Consider the following 20,375-nt stretch of genomic DNA (forward strand, 5'->3'; position numbering starts at 1 on the left):
CCAAAGAACAGAGTATTTCTTAAAATAGTAAGAGTATACTCAGCTAGTTAAAAAATTGCCCTCCATTAAAATGCTATATACATAAACCTATATTAATATTACTAAAAATAAACCATGTTAACAGTATGTATACTTCATCTGCGTGCATCCATCATAAATATTTATAAACATGTTAATTGAAAAGAATGAGTGCTTGGAGCTCATTATGTACGAGAATATACTTTGAGAAAAAAGCTCATTGTAATGTCCAAGGAAACAAATGAATGTCTAATTTGACCCTCCACTCGCAAAGTAAGACACACAAGCATCTAGAATATGAAACCGCTGAGAAAACCAGCCAATTAACCGCTGTGCATAATAAATATTACTCAGTATCCTGTCTAATTAATAGCACATAATTCTGAAGTTTCAATTCTTTCTGAACACCTCGCCATTAACCGGCTGTGATTGGTCACTATCATGTTTTGGCTGCCAATATTACATCGCATCGAAGTGGCTCTCTTCTGGGTTGTAGCGCCGTCTAGTCTGGTAGAAGTTTACCGACGTTACAGAGGTCATACTGCCTCCGTCATCAGGGCGATGAATTCATCGCCCTGATGACGGAGGCAGTATGGCCTCTGAAACGTTGGTTAACATCGACCAGACTACACGGCGCTACAACCCAGAAGACAGAAATCTTCATACTCATCGCCCTGATGACGGAGGCAGTATGACCTCTGAAACGTCGGTAAACTTCTACCAGACTACACGGCGCTACAACCCAGAAGACAGCCATCTTTAGAATCACCGCCATGTAAACCTCAAATTGTACTAACCACAACAAATATTTATAAGAAGCTGGGTAGTCTCAGCGTCCACTAAATCACTGAACACCGTGGCGAAGAGAAAAGCTACTTCATTGACTTCCTCAGAAATGAACATTAGTAAGCGACAAGTAGGTGCCCCTAATGGTAACCACACACATAACACATATAACATCACAGGGAAAGTGGTCTCACGTCCCCATACCTAGCACAGATAATGAGACAATTAGCAGCCAACCGTTAGATGTTCTAAATGCCGAGAATTTGAGCTCTACTCGAGTATTGTACATGTAGCACACGTGATACGTCGCACTTTATAATGCGGCCCTCAGGCAATTTCTGGAAAGGAAGTTTTCATTGTGAAAAAATCTACCGCTCTAGAATAAATTCTTTCTTTTTTCCTTGAATAATTTATTGATTTGGTTGCATCTCCTAAATATTGTTTCTATTAAAAAAATACGAAAACTGCAATGGTTTATGTCAATAATTTTGGTCAACAAAATAATTTAATAATGTTCTTCTAAGTTTCTCATCTCCCTGATGATGGAAACAAGGATTTCTGAAACGTTGTTAAATTTCTACAAGACCACACGGTGTAATAACCCAGAAGACAGCCATCTTCAAAATTGAATATATTCTATTTATGGATTATGTTGAAGCTTTTAACAAATACAGGAGAATATTAGAATAGGAAATGTTGGAGATTAGGTGTATCCCATTTGATTGAATTAGAATTAAATAAATACGTACATGGATTCAAATATACAGATAAAATATTATACAACAAAAATAAGATACATTTTATTACATCACGATTAAGGGAAGGTGGAATTTTCCGCCGCTACTGTTGGACTTGTGTGTTGTCGAAACTGTCAGGCAATAAGAATTTAAAATATATGGAATTATAGAGTGGTTTAGGAATCTTACGGACATTAATGTTTACCGACAATCAAGTGGTAGGCCTCATAACTAATTCAGAATAAAGCTGGCTTTGAATACAAACACAATTTTAGTAAATTTTATGTCGTAATGTTAATATACAGGCATACCTCGGAGATATTGCTGGTTCGTTTCCAGAATACCGCAATAAAGCGAGTCACACTAATTTTTTGGTTTCCCAGTGCATATAAAAGTTATGTTTACACTATACTGTAGTCTCTTAGTGTGCAATAGCATTATGTCTCAAAAAACAATACGAGAATTACCAAAATGTGACGCAGAGACACGAAGTGAGCACGTGCTGTTAGAAAAATGGCGTTGATAGACTTGCTCGACGCAGGGTTACCATAAACCTTCAATTTGTAAAAAAACGCAATATCTGCGAAGCGCAATAAAACGAGGTATGCTTCTAACCCTTTAAAAAGCCAGTGTTACATTTCGAAGAAAGTATGTTGTACAAAAAAAAATTAGCAATTTTGAATGAAATAACTAAACAAGTGAGTGGTTTCAGTTTTTTTGACTGGATGTTTTAATTACAGACACTGAGCTTATAAGTACAAGATTCAAGCAGGTCTCTGAGACAATATATAGTACACAAGGAAAAAATTCAAATTACATTCTGTAAAAAAATGAACATCTCAGCGTCTCTATTTGAATGTGAGAGAAGAAGATTACAAACATACGAAAATCAGTTTCTAATACTAGTAGATGGATTTAGCCTATCGGATTAGTAATAAATGATGATATTAAAACCCAGGAATAGGAGGAATGGGGGAAAATATAATTAGAAATTATTAACTAAATACAACGCTCATGGAAGAACCCAGGAGTGAATCACATGGAGACATAATGTTCTTTAGCCCAGTACGCGAAGAATAAATTTGTAAGTCATTTTAATTTTTAACATCGATTTCGAGATGAAAAGATGTCCAGTTCTGTTCTATGATCGTTCGGTGTTTGAGGGGAACTCTAGCGGTCGAATGATGAACGAAGTAATGTCTGTTCAAGAGCCTACCGCACGATGTCAGCACAATCAATTGCCAGATTAATTCAATTCAATTTAAATACATTCACACGCAAACCTAATACCAATGTGTATGAAAATGAACTTAATATTATCTTATATTGGTTCAATCACAGTGATTGACACACATTTTTTTATGTATTCATTCCTATTCTTCGTTACCTGCAAAGAACAAAGTGTAATAATAATGTAGAGGTCTGTCTTTTACTTTATATGTCCCATATACATAAAAGTACTCACTTCTCAACGTCACCTATAAAATATTTAGAGCAGTATTATCCATGGAGTTTCATGATGAAGATTGTTTAGGAGACTACCAGGGTGGTTTTAGGAAAAACCGATCAACAGTTGATCAGATTCACTGCCTTAGAACTACACTGGAGAAGACATGCGAATGAAACATCGAAGTACATTAACTATATATCGACTTCAAACAGACCTACGATAGAATAGATAGAAATAAACTAATATAAATAATGAGAGAATTCGGATTTCCTGCAAAGTTATTAAGATTGGTGATAATTACCCTGACAAATATTTGCAAAAAGGTGAAAATACAAGGTAGGGTCTCTGACAGCTTTGAAACAGTGGCAGGCTTACGACAGGGCGACCCTCTGTCTACACAGCTATTTAAAATTTGTCTAGAAAAGGTATTTAGAGCAATCTTAACAAATCCTGGAGGACACATCTTTAATAGAACCTGTCAGATGATTTGGTGGCGCTGGGAAGAAGCATGGAGTACCTCACAGAACCAATGGAAGAGATAATTACTGTAGCCAAGAAAATAGTCCTAGAGATTAACAACACTAAAAGTAAGTACATACTGAACAAGAGCGGAGCCAATGAGTCTGGGAGGGAATTTGAAAAAATCGCTACTGGTAACTAATGCTACTACGCTCTAGGCCAAGTTCTCAGGAAAAGGTTTATCCACCAAAACCTTAAAGTGCTGTTGTAAACTACTATAATACGACCTATAGTATTATACGGATCTGAATGTTGGACCTTAACATCTCTAGCTGAATGAATTCTGTGAGAACCTAAAATCTCGCTTTCTCATACATAATTCATAATCGCCTTTCCATCCGATGATGTATAACCTATATATCTCAATAAAAAATTAAGTGTCAGTAAGGAACAAGTGCACCAGATCAGCACTGAGAACTTGTGTCACTTTTACACGTAACAGATCAGCTGTCTGTCCGCGTGGATGCAACATTTACTTCAAAGCCGACATTGCACGCCTCATATACGGGTCGGACATAGACGAATATTACAGAACGGTAACCGAAATTACGTTCAAGAGGTACACGTTTCGAATCTCTGCTGGATTGCCATGGTTTTCCTCATTGTCCCCAGTCAAATGCCACTACAGTTTCTTATTCGTGATTTTTCAAGGTCGTACCAAAATCGTGTAATCTCTGTAGTTGAAATGGTACGCTTAAATAACCTATTTTATTTATTATTTATTTAGTGTTCTGTGTGACGACAGGTCCATATGAACAGGATCCTTCCATCATTTTCTCGGACTGGGACCTGTTCATATACGTTCTTGGCAGATGATCCAGAAGTGGTTTGCCATTGCCTTCTTCTGTGTGTGAATGGAGTAATTGTTGGGATGCCACGGAGGAAAACTCCGTGTTGCCTAGACCACGGCCTTGCCCAATACAAGTTATAAATTCGGGCACCGCCGGGAATCGAACCCGAGACCCCAGGATTACAAGGCCAGCGTTCTAACCGCTAGACCACCGTCTAAGGCTTAATAAATAATTATCCAGTAGTAAAATCCGAAGTTTCAACACTTCTAATAGCAAAGCTAGCTACTGAACGCGACCAGTACAGACCACCGCCCAATCTAACAACCCACACTATGAAGTTCCTTAGACCATAAACTGTGAAAGAATATTTCTGTTTACGTATACAATATTTACGCTAATTTCGCAAGAAATTTAGTTATCTTTACTTGTTACAGTTCCCAAATATTAATGATTTGTTGGGCTACACACGCTTTCACACTCACCTTGCTAAATAAAATTTAAAACCAGAAATGTACAATAGTCGTATCACCGGGCAAAAATATTCCAGCGAGTGAGACTTTTCATAACACTTCAAATCCTGTGTGTATGTGTGGGTTAAGGAGGGTGGGGCATATAAGACAAATGGGAGAAATGGGAAATACATACAAAATTTCAGTCATAAATCTGAAATGAAGAGAACAGTTGGATGTCCTATAGTATACGGTAGTCTAACGTTAAAATGAATCTTAAACAAACGGGTTGAGGAGAGACTTTGGCGAGCGTTAATAAATATGGAGAAAACAATTTCAGGTTCCGGAAACGGAGGAACGTACTTGACTAGCTAGGCGACCATCAGATTTTCAAGAACACTGCTCTTTATAGCTAATTATATAAGGCTTTTGTTTTTTATTTATAAAGAAATTTGAAGGAATGCTATAGAGTTTAGATAGAATAAAAGATACATTATGTATTATAGTAATCATTTTCGTTTAATTTTCACGAGTGAAATGATAATATAATTTATTAACTTGGCCTAAAGAAATAAGAAAGATGGAGTAGGCCTACTCTTCCCACTCTCATTGACAGTGCCGACATGTCCCCAATTGGAGCGCAGTCTGTGGCCTCCCTTTTCAGAACTTCTGGACGTGCCTCGAATCGAATGTTACTCTGATCGACTACACACAAACTGATCACGAGTTCCTACGTGTACAGTATGAGAAAAATGCAAGGCATCACCGAAACTTTGTGACCACCGCCAGCATATCAGACGTCAGAAACGTAAAAAAACAATTGTATTTTTGCCAGAAATAAAAGACAAATTATAAATCTAAAATACGCATGTTATTTGCTACAGAAAATTTGTATTACGTTTCAATCATATAAGAAATTAGTTGGTAAATTTAAGTTATATGGCAATGAATATTATTAAAACTTGTAAATGACAGGAAAAATTGTTTGAAAACCGTGACATTTTCCATAACTGCCTTGCTTATTAATAATTGGGTTTTGTAATTAAAGCTTAAGTGACAAGAAACTGAAGAAAATTACACAATGAGGAACTTCATGATTTCTGCTATTCACCAAATATTATGAGAATGATAAAATTTAGGAGAATGAGATGGGTGGGGTATGCAGCAAGCATGGGACAGATAAGAGGTAGTCAATCCGATTTTAAGACGTAAGTGTCGATGGGAGGACGACTCAAAATTCATCCTTGAGAAGTTGGGTGTGAGGGTGTGGACTGAATTCATTTTACTCGGTCCAATGGTGAGCTCTTGAAAACACAGGAAAAATTAAATTTATTGATTCATAAAGGGAATGACATTTCTTGACTAGCCGAGCCACTGTTCGCTCCTCGAGAAGGACTCTGTTCCATGCCTATTACTCTTAAAGTAAATAGGCTATATTACATAATAGAAGCATTATTTATACTGTATATCCTTTAATTCATGTTATCTATTATTTAACAAGACTGTCATTTCACTTTTATGTACAAGAATAAATTGTAAAATCATGTTTTTAAATATCTTTTAATGAATAATTTTCACTCTTTCTGGAATTTCAGGGCTAATACCCCTTAACCCTGAGAAGCGATATAATACTGAAATTTCTTCCAAAACTAAATTTGGTAGGCACACAATCACGAATGTCTTCCTTGAAGTAGGCAGTGGAATTTCTGCCCAACCAGATTCAATGATTACAAAACCATGAATCCGTCAGAATCTCATTTGTGGTAATGTAGTGCATCGCGTGAATCTGAGGCTTGGAATGGTCCATCTCGATTCAAGTTCCTGTCATTGATGATGTCACTAGAAGCTATTTGTGTGCTACTGATGTGGTTGACGAACCGTACCTGTGTCATTCCGCTAGCAATGCCAAAAATGAAATGAAGATGTTCATTATTCATTCCGTCACTGAAATTGCTCTACTTTTCAAGGGATGTGTTCTCTCTTTCTATATTTCCGTCCTTCTTACACACGTGAGACTGTGAGTCAATATCAGATCAAAATTCTTTGGGGAAATTAGGTCTCCGATTTTGCTCTTAGTGTGTCACGGGGGCTGACAAGTGAAATACAATGTTGGTAGCAGTGGAGGGGATATACCTGATATAAAAGTTGAATGTCTTATTGATTAAGTACTCATTTGCTGTAATACATCTGTGGAGTCATATTCGTCATTCTAATATAAATTTACTAATTAAATTCAGTAGTTCCTGAGGTTGTCCGTAAAGGAAAAATGAAGTGGCTGTTGTTCTTACTTTCGGTATTATCGGCGATATTGACCTCAACACATTCCTTTGAAATGGTTTTGGAACAAGTGAAAGACGGTGCAACGTTACCAACTTCGAGTGCTATGGATACCACGAAGACTTCAGAGACCTCTGCAGATGACTCAGTTCCAGTTTTGTCCCAACCTGAAGTAATGATTTCAACGTTTCCAATGACTGAGACAGTTCTGCCGTCAGAGATGATGGTCGCTGACCCACTGACGACAGAAGCTTCATCGGGACAAATTGTGCCAGGAGCTAAGGACGAAATTATGGCAGAGAGGACAATGCCAGAACCAGAGGTGACGGAAGACGATGAGATCATCGGCAGAGGTTGGTCAGACACGACTGCCATGGATGTGCTGAAGAAGATATATGAGGAATGTGTACGTCACGGGTCCTTTGCTTGCGTGAAGCCCAAAGTTTTGTCTTTCCTGAGCACTGCAGTCAACAAAGACACGGTTATGCTGACAGACGATCTGATCATCGAGAAGACCGGAAGAGTAATGGAGGACGTTTACGAATTTGAGCAACCGCACCAGGTAGCACCTTCCAGTTACATAATTACACATAGTTCAACATCCTATTTGCACCAAAAATTTGTTGCTCTATTGCGTGTGTGTGTGTGTACTTTTAAATCTATTTAAATACACATTTTTTAAATTCACACTTCATACAGCGTGGAATGTTTAAATATTAAAATTGTGGATTTAAATTAACATGGAAGGAAGCGATTGTTCCTTATTTTAAAATTCTGTCAATATAGATGCCTGGGAAAACTCAAATGCATAAAACCCCTAACTTAAGACACATAGTCACCAGACTTTGGTTTAAATTCGGGACCTCCTGAATACGAAGCCAGAGTGCTAACCACCAAGACATATTTGAACAGATTACTAATATAATTTATCATATTAAATTATGCTTTTCATATCCATAAACTTTGTTTACATTACATTTTATAGACAATTTGAAAGGAAAAATAAAATTTTGGTTGAATTAGTAAATTTCAAAAATTACCGACAAATATAATATTAAGATTATAAATCACTATTCTGAAAAAAAAAATTAATATACAACAAATACAATATAGTAAAAAAATTACCGAGACAGCAGTAATCAGTGGGCACTGGTCGATGAAATTACATAACTTGGTTAATATAGTCCAGGAATCTTATAACTCTGAAAACGACCATGATTTAGGTTATTTTGTCAAACTTTTGTGTTACTGTTACATCAAATTTCTGATACATGCAGTGGGATGGATCAAACTCAATGCGTGCTGATGTGCTGCTGGAGAAGATCGACTCTTTCTTGGGCACTCACGAGCTAAAGTTGCGAGTTCCCAAAGAGATTGTTTCCGGAGAGTTACTGCCCTACGTACCCAAATTTCTGCTGCAAAACATTCCAGCCGAAATCCGAGTTCCTTTGTCAGACAGCAAGCCTATGGGACAAGGTAAGTTACAACAGGCCCTCGACAACACTACGAAGCTATCATACTAGACAGAGAACACCGACGACATTCCAAATATATTTTAAAAATTAAATATTTTAATTTGTGAATGTTCAGAGCTATAATTTTCGTTATAACGTCACACAATTTGAAGTCAATTCTCATGGCGCGTCTGATTTTACTCAATACTAGGGTAGTAAATCACTGGAAATGATGGTGGGCAGGTCTGGGAGACTAGAATTTCGATAAAGAATGCTCCCAGAATAAGCAAAATCTGAAAACTAAGGAAAAGAAAGATTAACATTAACTTGGATCTTAGCCCCTTCTAACCGAAACATCTTAAAATGTCAGTTTCATTGAGCGACAGTTTTCTTACGAAGACGACGTTTAAATAATAACAGCTCTCATATTTCCTCTTCCTACTTTTTATTGTTTCTTCTTATACCATTATTTTCTTACTTGTCTCCTCCTTCCTTGTTCTCGACCTTCTGGCAGAACTAAATACTAGCTTAATATGCTTCCGCAGTTAACAGAAGCCACAATGTTCGTGTTGTACACGATTCAAACATCCAGGTGCCTAGATTACAAGAAAAAATTAACGCCCTGGTCTCCAAATTAATTTGTTCAATATCTGAAAGTACCACAGAAAAATACGTTGTGATATTATGAAATGGATTAAACTGGCACAGGAGCATATCCAATTTTTAGGCTTCTGTGTTAATAGCACTGTACCTCATGGCTGTACAACCAAATAGTTTGTGGTAAACCACTTATAACTCTTAATTCTTAAAACTTTGTTTTGACTTTATTTGTATTTTTTACTAACCCTGTCATGATCTGCTTTTACAGAGCGCGGAATCATCAAGAGGGTGGTGATTCCGTTCCTTCTGGGTCTCAAGTTCAAGGCGACGGCTCTGGTGCCACTGGCCCTCGCACTTATAGCTCTCAAGACGTGGAAGGCCCTTACTCTGGCCTTGCTGTCTATTGTGCTGTCGGGAGCCATGGTGATCTTTAAATTCACCAAGCCCAAAGTAGTGAATTACGAGGTGTATCACTACCCCGCCGCTGCCCCTGTGGTTGAGCATCCCGCACCAACGTACGAGCACCAAGGCTGGGGCCGCTCGATGGACGCCCAACCTTTGGCCTACAGGGCCTATGTTCGAGTGTGAGGCAACCAATGTTGTTAGCTTCTCTGTGTTATTTAATAAACTTTATTTATTCCATCTTTATTTTTCCAATATCCTATGTAAATATAGTAAAATTAGAAAATATAAAATATGCAGTGCTATTTGCGTGTAAAATTTCGTTTTTTACTCGAAAGAATGAAAATGAATTGAGAGTGGACGAACAGATTGATAATCAAATTATTTTGGCATGTCAGGGAACGATTAAACATGGAGATAATTAAGTAATGGGAAACTTAATAATTTATGCCCTTTAACTAAAATCAAATTAACAAATTAAGGACGATGAGATGGAAAGAGCATTCATCAGAGATGAAGATGTGAAAATGCCTTAAAAACTTCAAAATTATGGTCGGAAAATGGACGAGACAACTTCTGAGACGTAGACGTAGTTGATGGACTGTCCTATTATAATCCCTCTTTTTCTGTAGTATCTGGGGAATGTAGAAAATCTTACCAGTTTTCAATAAAATTGGTAAATTAAATTAAACAATAAATAACAGCAATCAGTATTCCAGAAATCACCTTTCGGTAGGAATGCAAATGGGAAACTTCTGGAATGTATTTCTTATCATAATAATATCACGGTCAAAGCAGTGAATATTAAGTTAATAGGCTTAAGCCTTGAGACTAAGTACCAGTCAGTGAAATTATTAATAAGTCACATACTGCGACATCAGATGCAGATAACTGAAGAAGGCTGTTTATCGATTGTGCTGGAGACTGTGGGAGACGAGGTACTATTTGATCTAGGTCTGTGAAAAGAAAACTGTAACACTGTAACTAGAAATCAGATTCCAAATGTCTTGTCCCAAGAATGGATCATAAAATTTTTCTTATAGTTCATCACACGAAATTTCGACGATACTTGATCTAATAATAAATATATTATATAAAATTGCTCACTTATTCATTTAAATTTCGAGACAGTGCAAAATATTTTCAATATATTAGGAAGGTATCCTACTATAATCTAGTCAGGGTCACCAGCTATGTTGGCCAATATACTTCGTATTTTCCTCAGCCGCTACCAGGAGAACGCCGACATAGTGAGTCTACTGCAGAAAAGTCAGGATCTGGTTGTCGCAGCGATACTCCGGCTAATCTAACTGAGACTTTAATGGTCTTACTCAGTTCCTCCTGCCAAATAACTATTCTAATCTCTGTCGTAGTACAGCCCAGATTAAATACATTCCCTGATTTTGCAGACGACTCTGGAATGTACGTCGTAGTACGAAACGACAGCCTTTAACAAAATTCTATCGTGATTATCTTAAGAAACTATTAAATTATACACGCCTAAAACTACAGGAATTTAAAAAGTATTAATTATGTATTTATTCTGAGTTTTAGAACCGTTTAAACTCATAGGTAACGCGTAGGAGGAACATACTGACTCCGAAATGCTGGTATCTTCCTACTAGTCTGTAAAATCCAGATGAATGAAATCGTCATTCTCATCGCAGTGAGAATCTCGTGTCTCGCATTGAAATATTGTTGCTAAGACACTTAAAAATCGCCCAATTAATTAACTAGTGACCGGATTATTTCATAAGGAACAGTACTGAGTCTTGTAAATGGAAATGAAAGTTATGTTGAACTCAGTTCGGATATCCTGTTCCTACTTTTGGTCACGTAACTACATCGACAGCTCGAAATACAATAGAAACGCACGTTCCAAAATCGAACGCGTTCGGTGTCTGTGTCATTGCCGCTGATATATTACCAGTAATAAAAACGTGCCAGTTCAGAAACTTTGCACAAAACGTCGCGCGTATATTGCCTCTGATTTGTACTTGGGATATACCGTGTTTCATTCTTGATTGTTCCAATGTCACAACGTATAAAGCAAGACATTTTGTAAATGACGTTAAATCAAATTTTCTAAAACATGTACGATTTAATTACGTGTATCTTAGAAAGTGAAAGCTAACTGGAGACCGTGTAGTTTGAGCTCGAGTTTCGGTGCACGAAAGATTGTCCACGTTTCTTTTTCTGTTGAACATTCATATTTCCCATCCAAGTAATTCTACAGCCTATTCAGAAGAATCACTATCTAAAATTTATTTGAATCCTAACAGACAAACGGATCTAATTTTGTTTCAATAGAAGACTTTTACTTTTTGAACTGTTAGCGAATAATCCTACTGGTCTTATGTGATTCAATAATTCTGAAATTTCTGAAATATTTTACGTTTCTGTCAGAATTCTTCGTAATAAGAATCAGCCCACCGCAAGGCATCGCACATACCAAAACATCACCTTACAATGACCTGAGCGATTTCAGTTTTCGAATCGTCCAAAATCATGAACAAGACTAACAAAATAAATTATGTAGCTCTCATTTTCCCTTTCCAATTCAAACCCAGTGCGTAACAAATCAGCCTACGTTATGCCATCCCGACAAAGCAGTGGTGTGCATTATCGACACTTAGAGAAACAGAGCTCTGTTATAGTAACTAGACAGTTCAACGCCGCTAATACCGAAGCTCGCCATCTGATTATTCTGAGTCAGTTTCATTTACCTCCAGTCCTCTAAATGTTTCTTTAAGGTCATTCTTAATGTTTCCTCTCGTTATATCTTTTCTACTAAAATTCTGCAATTTTGTGAAATCTATTTCTTTCCAAATATATTTATATTTCTGGCCTATCGTAATCTCACATATTTCACTGCCAAAAAAAAATATCAAGTGATCTGTATAAGTCGCGAAATCCCTTGCTATATAATACAGCTGTTGAATTCTAAATTTTATCTTCGCAGATGTTTTACTGTGGTTCTGTTCTTTTCGGCAAACGTAGAGCAGACTCTTTGCTTAAGTAAGTTCAACGCCATGGAGATATGTAGAAGAGGTGAAGCTCTGTACAGTCTTCACACTCCGGCCGCTTTAACCTCGATGAGACAACCCCTATCCATTCCTTTTTGATACTGATCTGGGTGGGCCTCAGGGCCGTGCAAGGCGGAGAGATAACCCCGATTGGCCGTCTCGTTAAATGTCAATATATATGTCACATATATTCTTTTAAATTCTTGTAATTTAATTTTTTTTTCCTTGGAGTAACAGACTACGCCTCACAACTATGCAGATAATTGGTAATATCAGCTGATATTCAATGTAATTAAGCTAATATAATGTGTATTGTTTTGGACACTAGACGTATCATAACCTAGAAACCTTATTATACAACGTGACCTTGTGGGGATTCGATAAAATTTATTCTGAAGTATTCAACACGCGTCATATCAAAACAATAAGAAGCGAGCTAATTTGCTTGCTTATGGTAGACATCAGGATACAACGCACAGGAATTCAGGACGACATTTTCTTCAATCTTGCACGGTCTCTTTGCCTTATGATCTCTGCCAAATTATTCTCTCTGACCTTGATCTAATTACAAAATTGTCCAATTAAGCCAATAGGACGTCCATGCCTTAATAGTGGCCAGTTTCTATCAGATTACAGTTAGAGAAGTAGAAATGTCTCGCCAGTAAACACTTCGGAATTAGCTTAGAGCGAATGATAGGCGGTTCGAGCATTATGAATGAACAGAGAGTAAGACTTCAGGTTAGTGCAGAGAGAATTTCGTGATGTTCTGTGATACTTTGCATCCTTCACTGTTCTTAACGTCCAATTATTTTATAAACAAATCTATTGCTGTAGACGCAGATGCATTATCAGGAAGCTAAATCACACTACAGACAGAATCAGAAACTCTGTATAATTACAGTTTATTAATATTTATTCTATAGAAAAATGCTTGTAATAAATAGTATTGAATTGTAACAGTCATTCATAATAATGTTACTGGTTGTTGAAGTGTTTTGAGATAACCGATAAGCTTTGATTTGAGTTTTGTATAAAGGTTATTGGCTCGATACGGACTCAACGTCTAATGAGACTCGCTTACAAAAGAGTTGACTGTTCCTAGGGCCATCACGTGGACTGGGGGAGTCATAACATCCTACTTTAACTAGGCTAATTCCAACTCTAAGCTTAATACAGACTGAGATGTTCTCGTTCCTTAATTTTTCCAAAAGCAAACATAAATCTGAATTTCGGTTAAACATATTTCCACTTTAGTTGATTTAAGTAGAAAACAGCTGTACGCAAGTAGGTATTTCACATCCATGTGAAATATTTTTATTAAAACTGGGGTATTTGGGGCCGGACATCGTGTATAATTTGAAAACTGAGTCGGGCTTCATAAAAAGGAAGAGGGTTTTTAGTCTAACCTGAACAGATCCTAACAATAAATACCACGGAATCAGTCCAATAGTTTTGGTGATGACTAATGCGCACAAAAATACAGAAATAGCCCTTCCGAGTACACGGTTATTTTTTTTAAGTTCATACATCGATGACAAAAATATATTTTTTTTTAACTTATGAAATTTGGCTTCTAGATGTATTGTTGTTGTTTATTCGGTTGTTTAAAATCGCTGCCTCAACTGCAAAGTTTAGGCAGCTTCGAATGGGATGGGAACGTGGTTATGAATAATGATTAAATGATTAAACATGTCTATCATTAATCAACAATTCTTTCATTGATCTTTGTTTTAACAAATGGAAGTTGGATGTTCACAAGGAATAAATTGCCGTGTCTCACGGAAGTGTTAAGGAATTTTTATGGCTTGTGACAGTGACACTGAATCAGCTGCTTGTTATTCATCAGGCGATATAAGAGTATGGGTCCTACTTTGCGTGTCCTGTTGGAACGGAAAAAAGTGCTACATTCGAACTCGTAGGGACCGCTACGACCATTGCGTCTCTTTGCCTTGGTATAAAACACTGACGACATACGCCGGGCCCTGCCACACGTACCTCACACCTCGACTGAATCCGTCCAACTTCCAGAGGGTAGCAATGAAGTGGAGGTCGCCCGCTGTGTGCCTGGTTCTAGCAGCTTCACTGGCGGCGTCGCAGCCAACAGGACAGAAGGCGAAAGACGCTGCTTTTTGGAAGGAGACGCCAATGGACGGAGTGGTTCAAGAGTTTCAAACGAAGTGCGCGCAAAGAAATGATCACGCCTCATGCCTCAAATTTAAAGTTCTGAACCTTCTGGATGAAATGTTCAGAAGGGATTCTTTTAAGGTAAGTAAACGAAGTTCCGTAAATGCAATCTTCATAAGACCATCATGAGAGAAATATCACGAGTTTAGACAAATCGTATTATTCATTAATTACTAATTTTAAATTTTATTATACTTATTATTAAACTTTGCTTATGTTCTTGGAGTTGTAACTTCCAAAAAGCAGATGTGGGGCCTAATGGTCATGTCGCCATAATTCGTTCTTCTACAATACATAGACTATAATTATTTATCAGTCTCAGGGAATAAGAACTGGAAATTCCTTTACGACGTGTTAAATTGTTATATCGTCATGTTTCTCTCGCCAGAGCGTATGTATTTTAATATTATCTTGTCATACACGTGTTTTGTGGACATCACGCAACATTTAGGGACTACGCCAGTTTTTGTACTTTCAGTACTGATACCCTGGTGACTATACATGATTCTGAAGCGTACCCTAAAAATGTTAGATCTACATTATAGTAAGAGATTTCCAATTGTTCCTTTTTGGAAGACATACTTATTTAAAATGTAAACCAACAACCTGGACAAAATGGGCACGTGAGGATTGAGATCACGTCATGTCGGCCTTGTCACTTACAGTCTGCTTCTCCTCGTTATCTGTGACCTGTGTTGCAGGTGTCAGATGCTGTGGCTTTAATACGAAATTCGTTCAACCCTGAGCATCAAACGACCCCTTCTGAGGACAGAAGCGTGGATGACGAAGTACTTAACGAAGTGGGACATTTTGTACAAGGGCACGACCTGTTGGTAACACTACCTGGGGCCACCATCAACTTGTCGCCACGACATTTAGACCATGACGAAGTCACAATATCTCTGAAGTTCAGTCAGGAACAGGGCAGGGCTTCAACAGTAGATGAAGGTAATTCTCTACTGGCTCACTTAAGCGATGGTTTCCGATTATATCCGGTGGAGATGCTATTTAAAATCGGATATACCTAATCCGATCTTCCCCCAACTATAAATGGCGAAAAGATTTATTTCAACGCTTGTGTGTCTACATTTCATTTCGAATATTTCCATTTTCTCGATCACTTTTATAAATATCACAACATTTTTGACTCAAAGAACATTTTGCATAATTTAAAATCAGCCACTACCGAACGTCTCTAGCTTACCTACTTTGTGTTTTGGAGGTTCCGGCTTCGTATATCGGCTACGAACCTGGCTATCCTGAATGAGGTTTTCCAAAGTCTTTCTCAGTCATTCCGGGCAAATGCTACAATAGTAACTTAAATCAGTTCACAGTCTTTCAAATTCATTATTCACTAATTATCCTATAATTCGACACATTACTCTCTGAGCTACTGACATTAAAGTTAAATAAACCACGAAAATCAAACCATCCTTGGCTGTCCTTAGACATATGCATGAGCTAAAGGAACTATATCTAATTTTGCATACCGAGGTGCTGTTGGTACTTAGTGCTAAATTCTAACAATTACTAAAGCAATATGTGGATTGTTATATAGGTTCCAGCTTGCATGTCAACTGAATGACAAATTTTGAACTGTACCTCAAGATTAAAATGTACATACTTCATATTTTATCATCTCATCCTATTTTAATTTATTAGACAAATACACTTTTGTGAATATCTATATGTCTTTTTGTGAACAAAATATTTAATTCAACATATTCATGAGATTTCAGGTTCTTACAGCGATGAGTCTAAAATCGACTGTCTTCTTGGATGTTGCGAGATGCAATCTTGTAAAAACTGACCGACGTTTCAGATATATTTTATATCCCCCATCATTAACGTGCCCTGATAGTACGGGGGAAGCTGTAATATGTGGTAACATCCCAAAGACAGTCATCTTTTAAATTAATATATAATTTTTTTTTGTTAGAACAAAATTATTTAGGCCATTAATACATAATCATGCATCTGAGACAACTCCGCAGCTAAGTTAATTCACTTTTAACATCATACTACTAATGTACGTCTCATCCCGCAAGTGAGATATTTTCCTTGGAGGCTTCCAACTACATTTAAATTTTTTTAATTGTTTGCGTTATAAAGCAAAATGCATTTATTTACACTAGAAATATCGCCTCTTCGAGCAGTCTCTGGCCGACACGTACGAAAGCGGATGGCGGAGACAGAGATATATATACTTTATACACCAACTGTCTGAAGCTGATTGGCTCGTGACGACACGTGACAGTTGTTGCGCAGAAGAGTCCAAACATCGGGCGTCGTCGTTCGTGTTTGTCATTTCAATCGTATGTTAGAGTAACGGTGGTCTTCTTGCACAGGTCGGAGGAGCAAGCTTAAGAAGATATTCGTCCCGATCTTAGTGTTCCTGCTGCTGAAGGTCGTCACCTTGGTCCCCCTCTTCATCGGGGCTCTGGGTCTGAAGGCGTGGAACGCTCTCCAGCTCAGCTTCTTCTCCTTCGTGATATCGGTGGCGCTCGCCATCTTCCAACTGTGTAAGAAGATTGCAGCTGATGCGTCACCGCCACAGGTCGTGGCCCACGGTCCCTGGGATTCGAACCCTACACAATACAGTGCCGCCAGAAATTTAAATTCACATACTCTGGCTTACAGATCTCACAACCAGGCGGAGTGAATAGCGAAAACTTGCATAAATTAAACCAAACAATTTCCTTGTCATCTGATTGGTCACTTTCAGTTGTACTATTCAGTAAGACGTAATTAGCAAACTTTAGCGCTAATGTGAGAAAAAACATTGCAATTCTCAAGCAGTTCTGCGTGCTCCAGAAAATTATTAATCCAGATGGAAATTTATTTATGTTTACGAGGGCCTTACCCACGGTGGCCTCGCTGAATTTTGTTGAAAAAATGCCTTGTGAAGCCTTGACGTGCGACGGTCTGCGGAGATTTAATCTCCAGTAAGGACATCGCCAACATTTCCTGAATGACCCTGGAAGCCTCTCAGTCCCTGTCTGATACGAAGCCAACCCCCTTTACAGGAAGCGTGAAAGTCTTACCACGCTAGAAGCCACCACCGAGGTGTTCCTGTATCCATAACGCATGTTACCTCACTCCGTAAGTCCACCCTAATTTTTCATACCGAACCATCAAGTTCAATGTTGTACAAACAATTACAGGCACGTAACAAATATTCAAGTCATGTTGTGTCTTTGATTGTCCCTGCTACTTGTTAGAGGACACTACCCCCCTCCACAATTTTTAGGACTATTCTGTGTGTGTGCATGATAAATAATAATGTACAATTGTAAATGAAACTCAAAATATATGTTACTATGTAGTTGTATGTTATTTCTGTCGTTTATAAAAATACATTCTCCCAGTGATGGTAGGATAAGGATATTCGACATAACCTCGCAGCTAACACAGTGTTTATTTTTCAGGAGTATAAAAATCACAACTTTCTTAGCTTATATTTCAAGATAAATAAGACGGATTTTAAGTCACACTGGGATAAGTAGGTTGATATTCATTTAGTTATTACCCCCCCAAAGGCTCTGAGCATAGAAAATGTGTTATTTTTTTTTTATTTAATGGGTAATAAAATTCTGTATTTCCTTGTACCACTGACGTAGAGGATTGTATTGAAGATGACTCATTATGGGATATTCTTAAAATAGCTCTAATCAATCTTGGGCCTATATAAAAGCAGTGCGGTAACAACTAGATATTCATTCGTCTCATTAAAGATAAAAATATTAATTAAAATTAAGGAACCATAATTATTTTTATGGTATTTTTAGCTACGGGACACTGTAAAAACTCAATAATAATAATGACATTGTGAGATTTGAGATTCTCACGGCTGTGACAATGTCTGTTATTCTGAGTTGTAGCACCGTGTAGACATACAGGTATGTACCAACGTTTCGGAGAAACATACTGATTCCATCTTCAGGTACCAAAATAATTCAGACTTATGTTTAAAAAAAATAGCCTGTGGCCTGAATATTTTACGAAAAATTTCTAATAAAATATTTATTATTCATCACATATAAATGTCAATTTTATTTGTAATTCCCGAATTATCTTTAAAATTTGTATAATAATATGTATATGTTTGTTTGTGTGTGTTTTTATATGTGTCTTGTTTTCGAATTTCATTTTATTTTGTTTCTATTTGATATAATTGCATGTTGATCAAATTCATCGAAATATCTTAAGATATTACTGAATGATATGTTGACGTAGATGGAAAATATTTCATGGTTTGGATGACTTACAGATGCACAATTAATTAAATTACAATAAAAGTGAAGTCTTTATTTCATTAATAAATTTCTGCTTTATGGATTTAAATACAGGTAAAATAGTATTGTAATCTAGTCTTTGCGTAGATCCGTTAAAATAAGAACGTTTCATTCGTTTAGTCTATGTATTTTAATTATTTAAATAAATATTTTCTAACCTTCGAATTACTGTGAATTCTCCCAAATCCTAATAGAAAATGTCCTTCCTTGGAATTTAACAAAATTCTAAATTACTTTAAAATAATGATTTAATACCTTCTAAACCTGCCTTTACCATGATTGAAAAGGTCACATTTTCTAAATACTTATCACGTCAACGCTGTAGGCATGATAATTTATTAAGTATTGGATTTTTAAATTTTATTCTCTTGATAACAGAATAAGTAGTTGCGTCATGCTACTCTCTTTGTGATACTATTTAAAGGAGTTAATTATATATAAAATAAAGATAAAAAAGCCATAATTTCAGGTTTAACACTAATGAAAGCAGGACACTAGTTAAGATATGATGTTGACTGGGTTGTGTAGCGCAGAACAGAACCTGCCGTAGGTTGTAGTGTTATATAAATCTTCGGTTTTCAAAACTTTTCGTAGGATTTCCTGACCAGCTGAGTAACTATTACCTTCTTACCATGAAATTCGTTAGGAAACTGCAAACTAAAGGAAATTACTTTTTGTATCAGGGCGCCAAACAAATACGCCGAAAATGTGACATTATCATTAATCACCTCCTAATTCTTCACAAGGAAAGCATTATGATTAAACTAGTTAAACTATACTCTCTACCGTGAGAACCTGAGAACTCACATGGTATAAATTGACTGAAATTCTTGTATAAGTGAAGCTCTGTTGCATTCGGACCAATATCGCTCTCCAACACAAGTTCAATATCGGATTGGTATCGACAGTTTTGAAAATTAGACGCAATAAAGTGAACTCTGTATGTGTCACATTCAGTAACTCAACATTTTGCAGACAGTGTATTTGTTGGTCTAATACGATTATCTGAATATTTTATTTATTTCGTTAAACAACATTAACCAGCTGAATCCTATAACCGAGATACACTACTTTTCATTTTAAATAATAGCCGAATTTTTAAATAACAGTTAAATCAAACTTTTGGGTTTAAAGCGTAGATTACAGAATTACACAAACGGGCTCCTGCCAGTACACAATTATTATTGTCCTCGTAACGTATTACTTGTTCATTTTCGGTCCTAACTTCGTCGCCGAAGCTGTTTGAAAAATTTTGCGTGGATTTTTGTTTCTGTATTGTCCCGAAATAAACCGTTGGTTCCATGAAGGATGGAGAATTTCTTGATTACTTTCTCATGAAAAGTTGATCATGAATCCAGCATGTCCATCCTGTATGTTACAGTCCGAT

General features: G+C 36.9%; 3 protein-coding genes across 3 annotated transcripts in view; 2 read left to right on the forward strand and 1 right to left on the reverse strand.

Annotated features, from left to right (window-relative positions):
• Osi24 (Protein) overlaps positions 1 to 20,375 on the reverse strand; it is a 130,315-nt gene that overhangs the window by 29,539 nt on the left and 80,401 nt on the right. The window lies entirely within an intron of this gene.
• Positions 6,928 to 9,788, forward strand: Osi18 (DUF1676 domain-containing protein Osi18). Its single transcript, XM_022074179.2, has 3 exons — positions 6,928 to 7,589; positions 8,305 to 8,503; positions 9,350 to 9,788. The coding sequence occupies exons 1-3, from the start codon at positions 7,017 to 7,019 to the stop codon at positions 9,667 to 9,669; spliced, it is 1,092 nt and encodes a 363-aa protein (XP_021929871.2). The 5' UTR covers positions 6,928 to 7,016; the 3' UTR covers positions 9,670 to 9,788.
• On the forward strand, positions 14,197 to 19,149 carry LOC110834735 (DUF1676 domain-containing protein Osi19). The gene is made up of 3 exons (XM_022074181.2): positions 14,197 to 14,774; positions 15,395 to 15,641; positions 17,042 to 19,149. The coding sequence occupies exons 1-3, from the start codon at positions 14,310 to 14,312 to the stop codon at positions 17,353 to 17,355; spliced, it is 1,026 nt and encodes a 341-aa protein (XP_021929873.2). The 5' UTR covers positions 14,197 to 14,309; the 3' UTR covers positions 17,356 to 19,149.

This window comes from Zootermopsis nevadensis, unplaced genomic scaffold, assembly GCF_977971745.1.
Source record: "Zootermopsis nevadensis isolate Lab colony 2312 unplaced genomic scaffold, Znev_1.0 Znev_ptg000017l, whole genome shotgun sequence".
Taxonomy (NCBI): Eukaryota; Metazoa; Arthropoda; class Insecta; order Blattodea; family Termopsidae; genus Zootermopsis; species Zootermopsis nevadensis.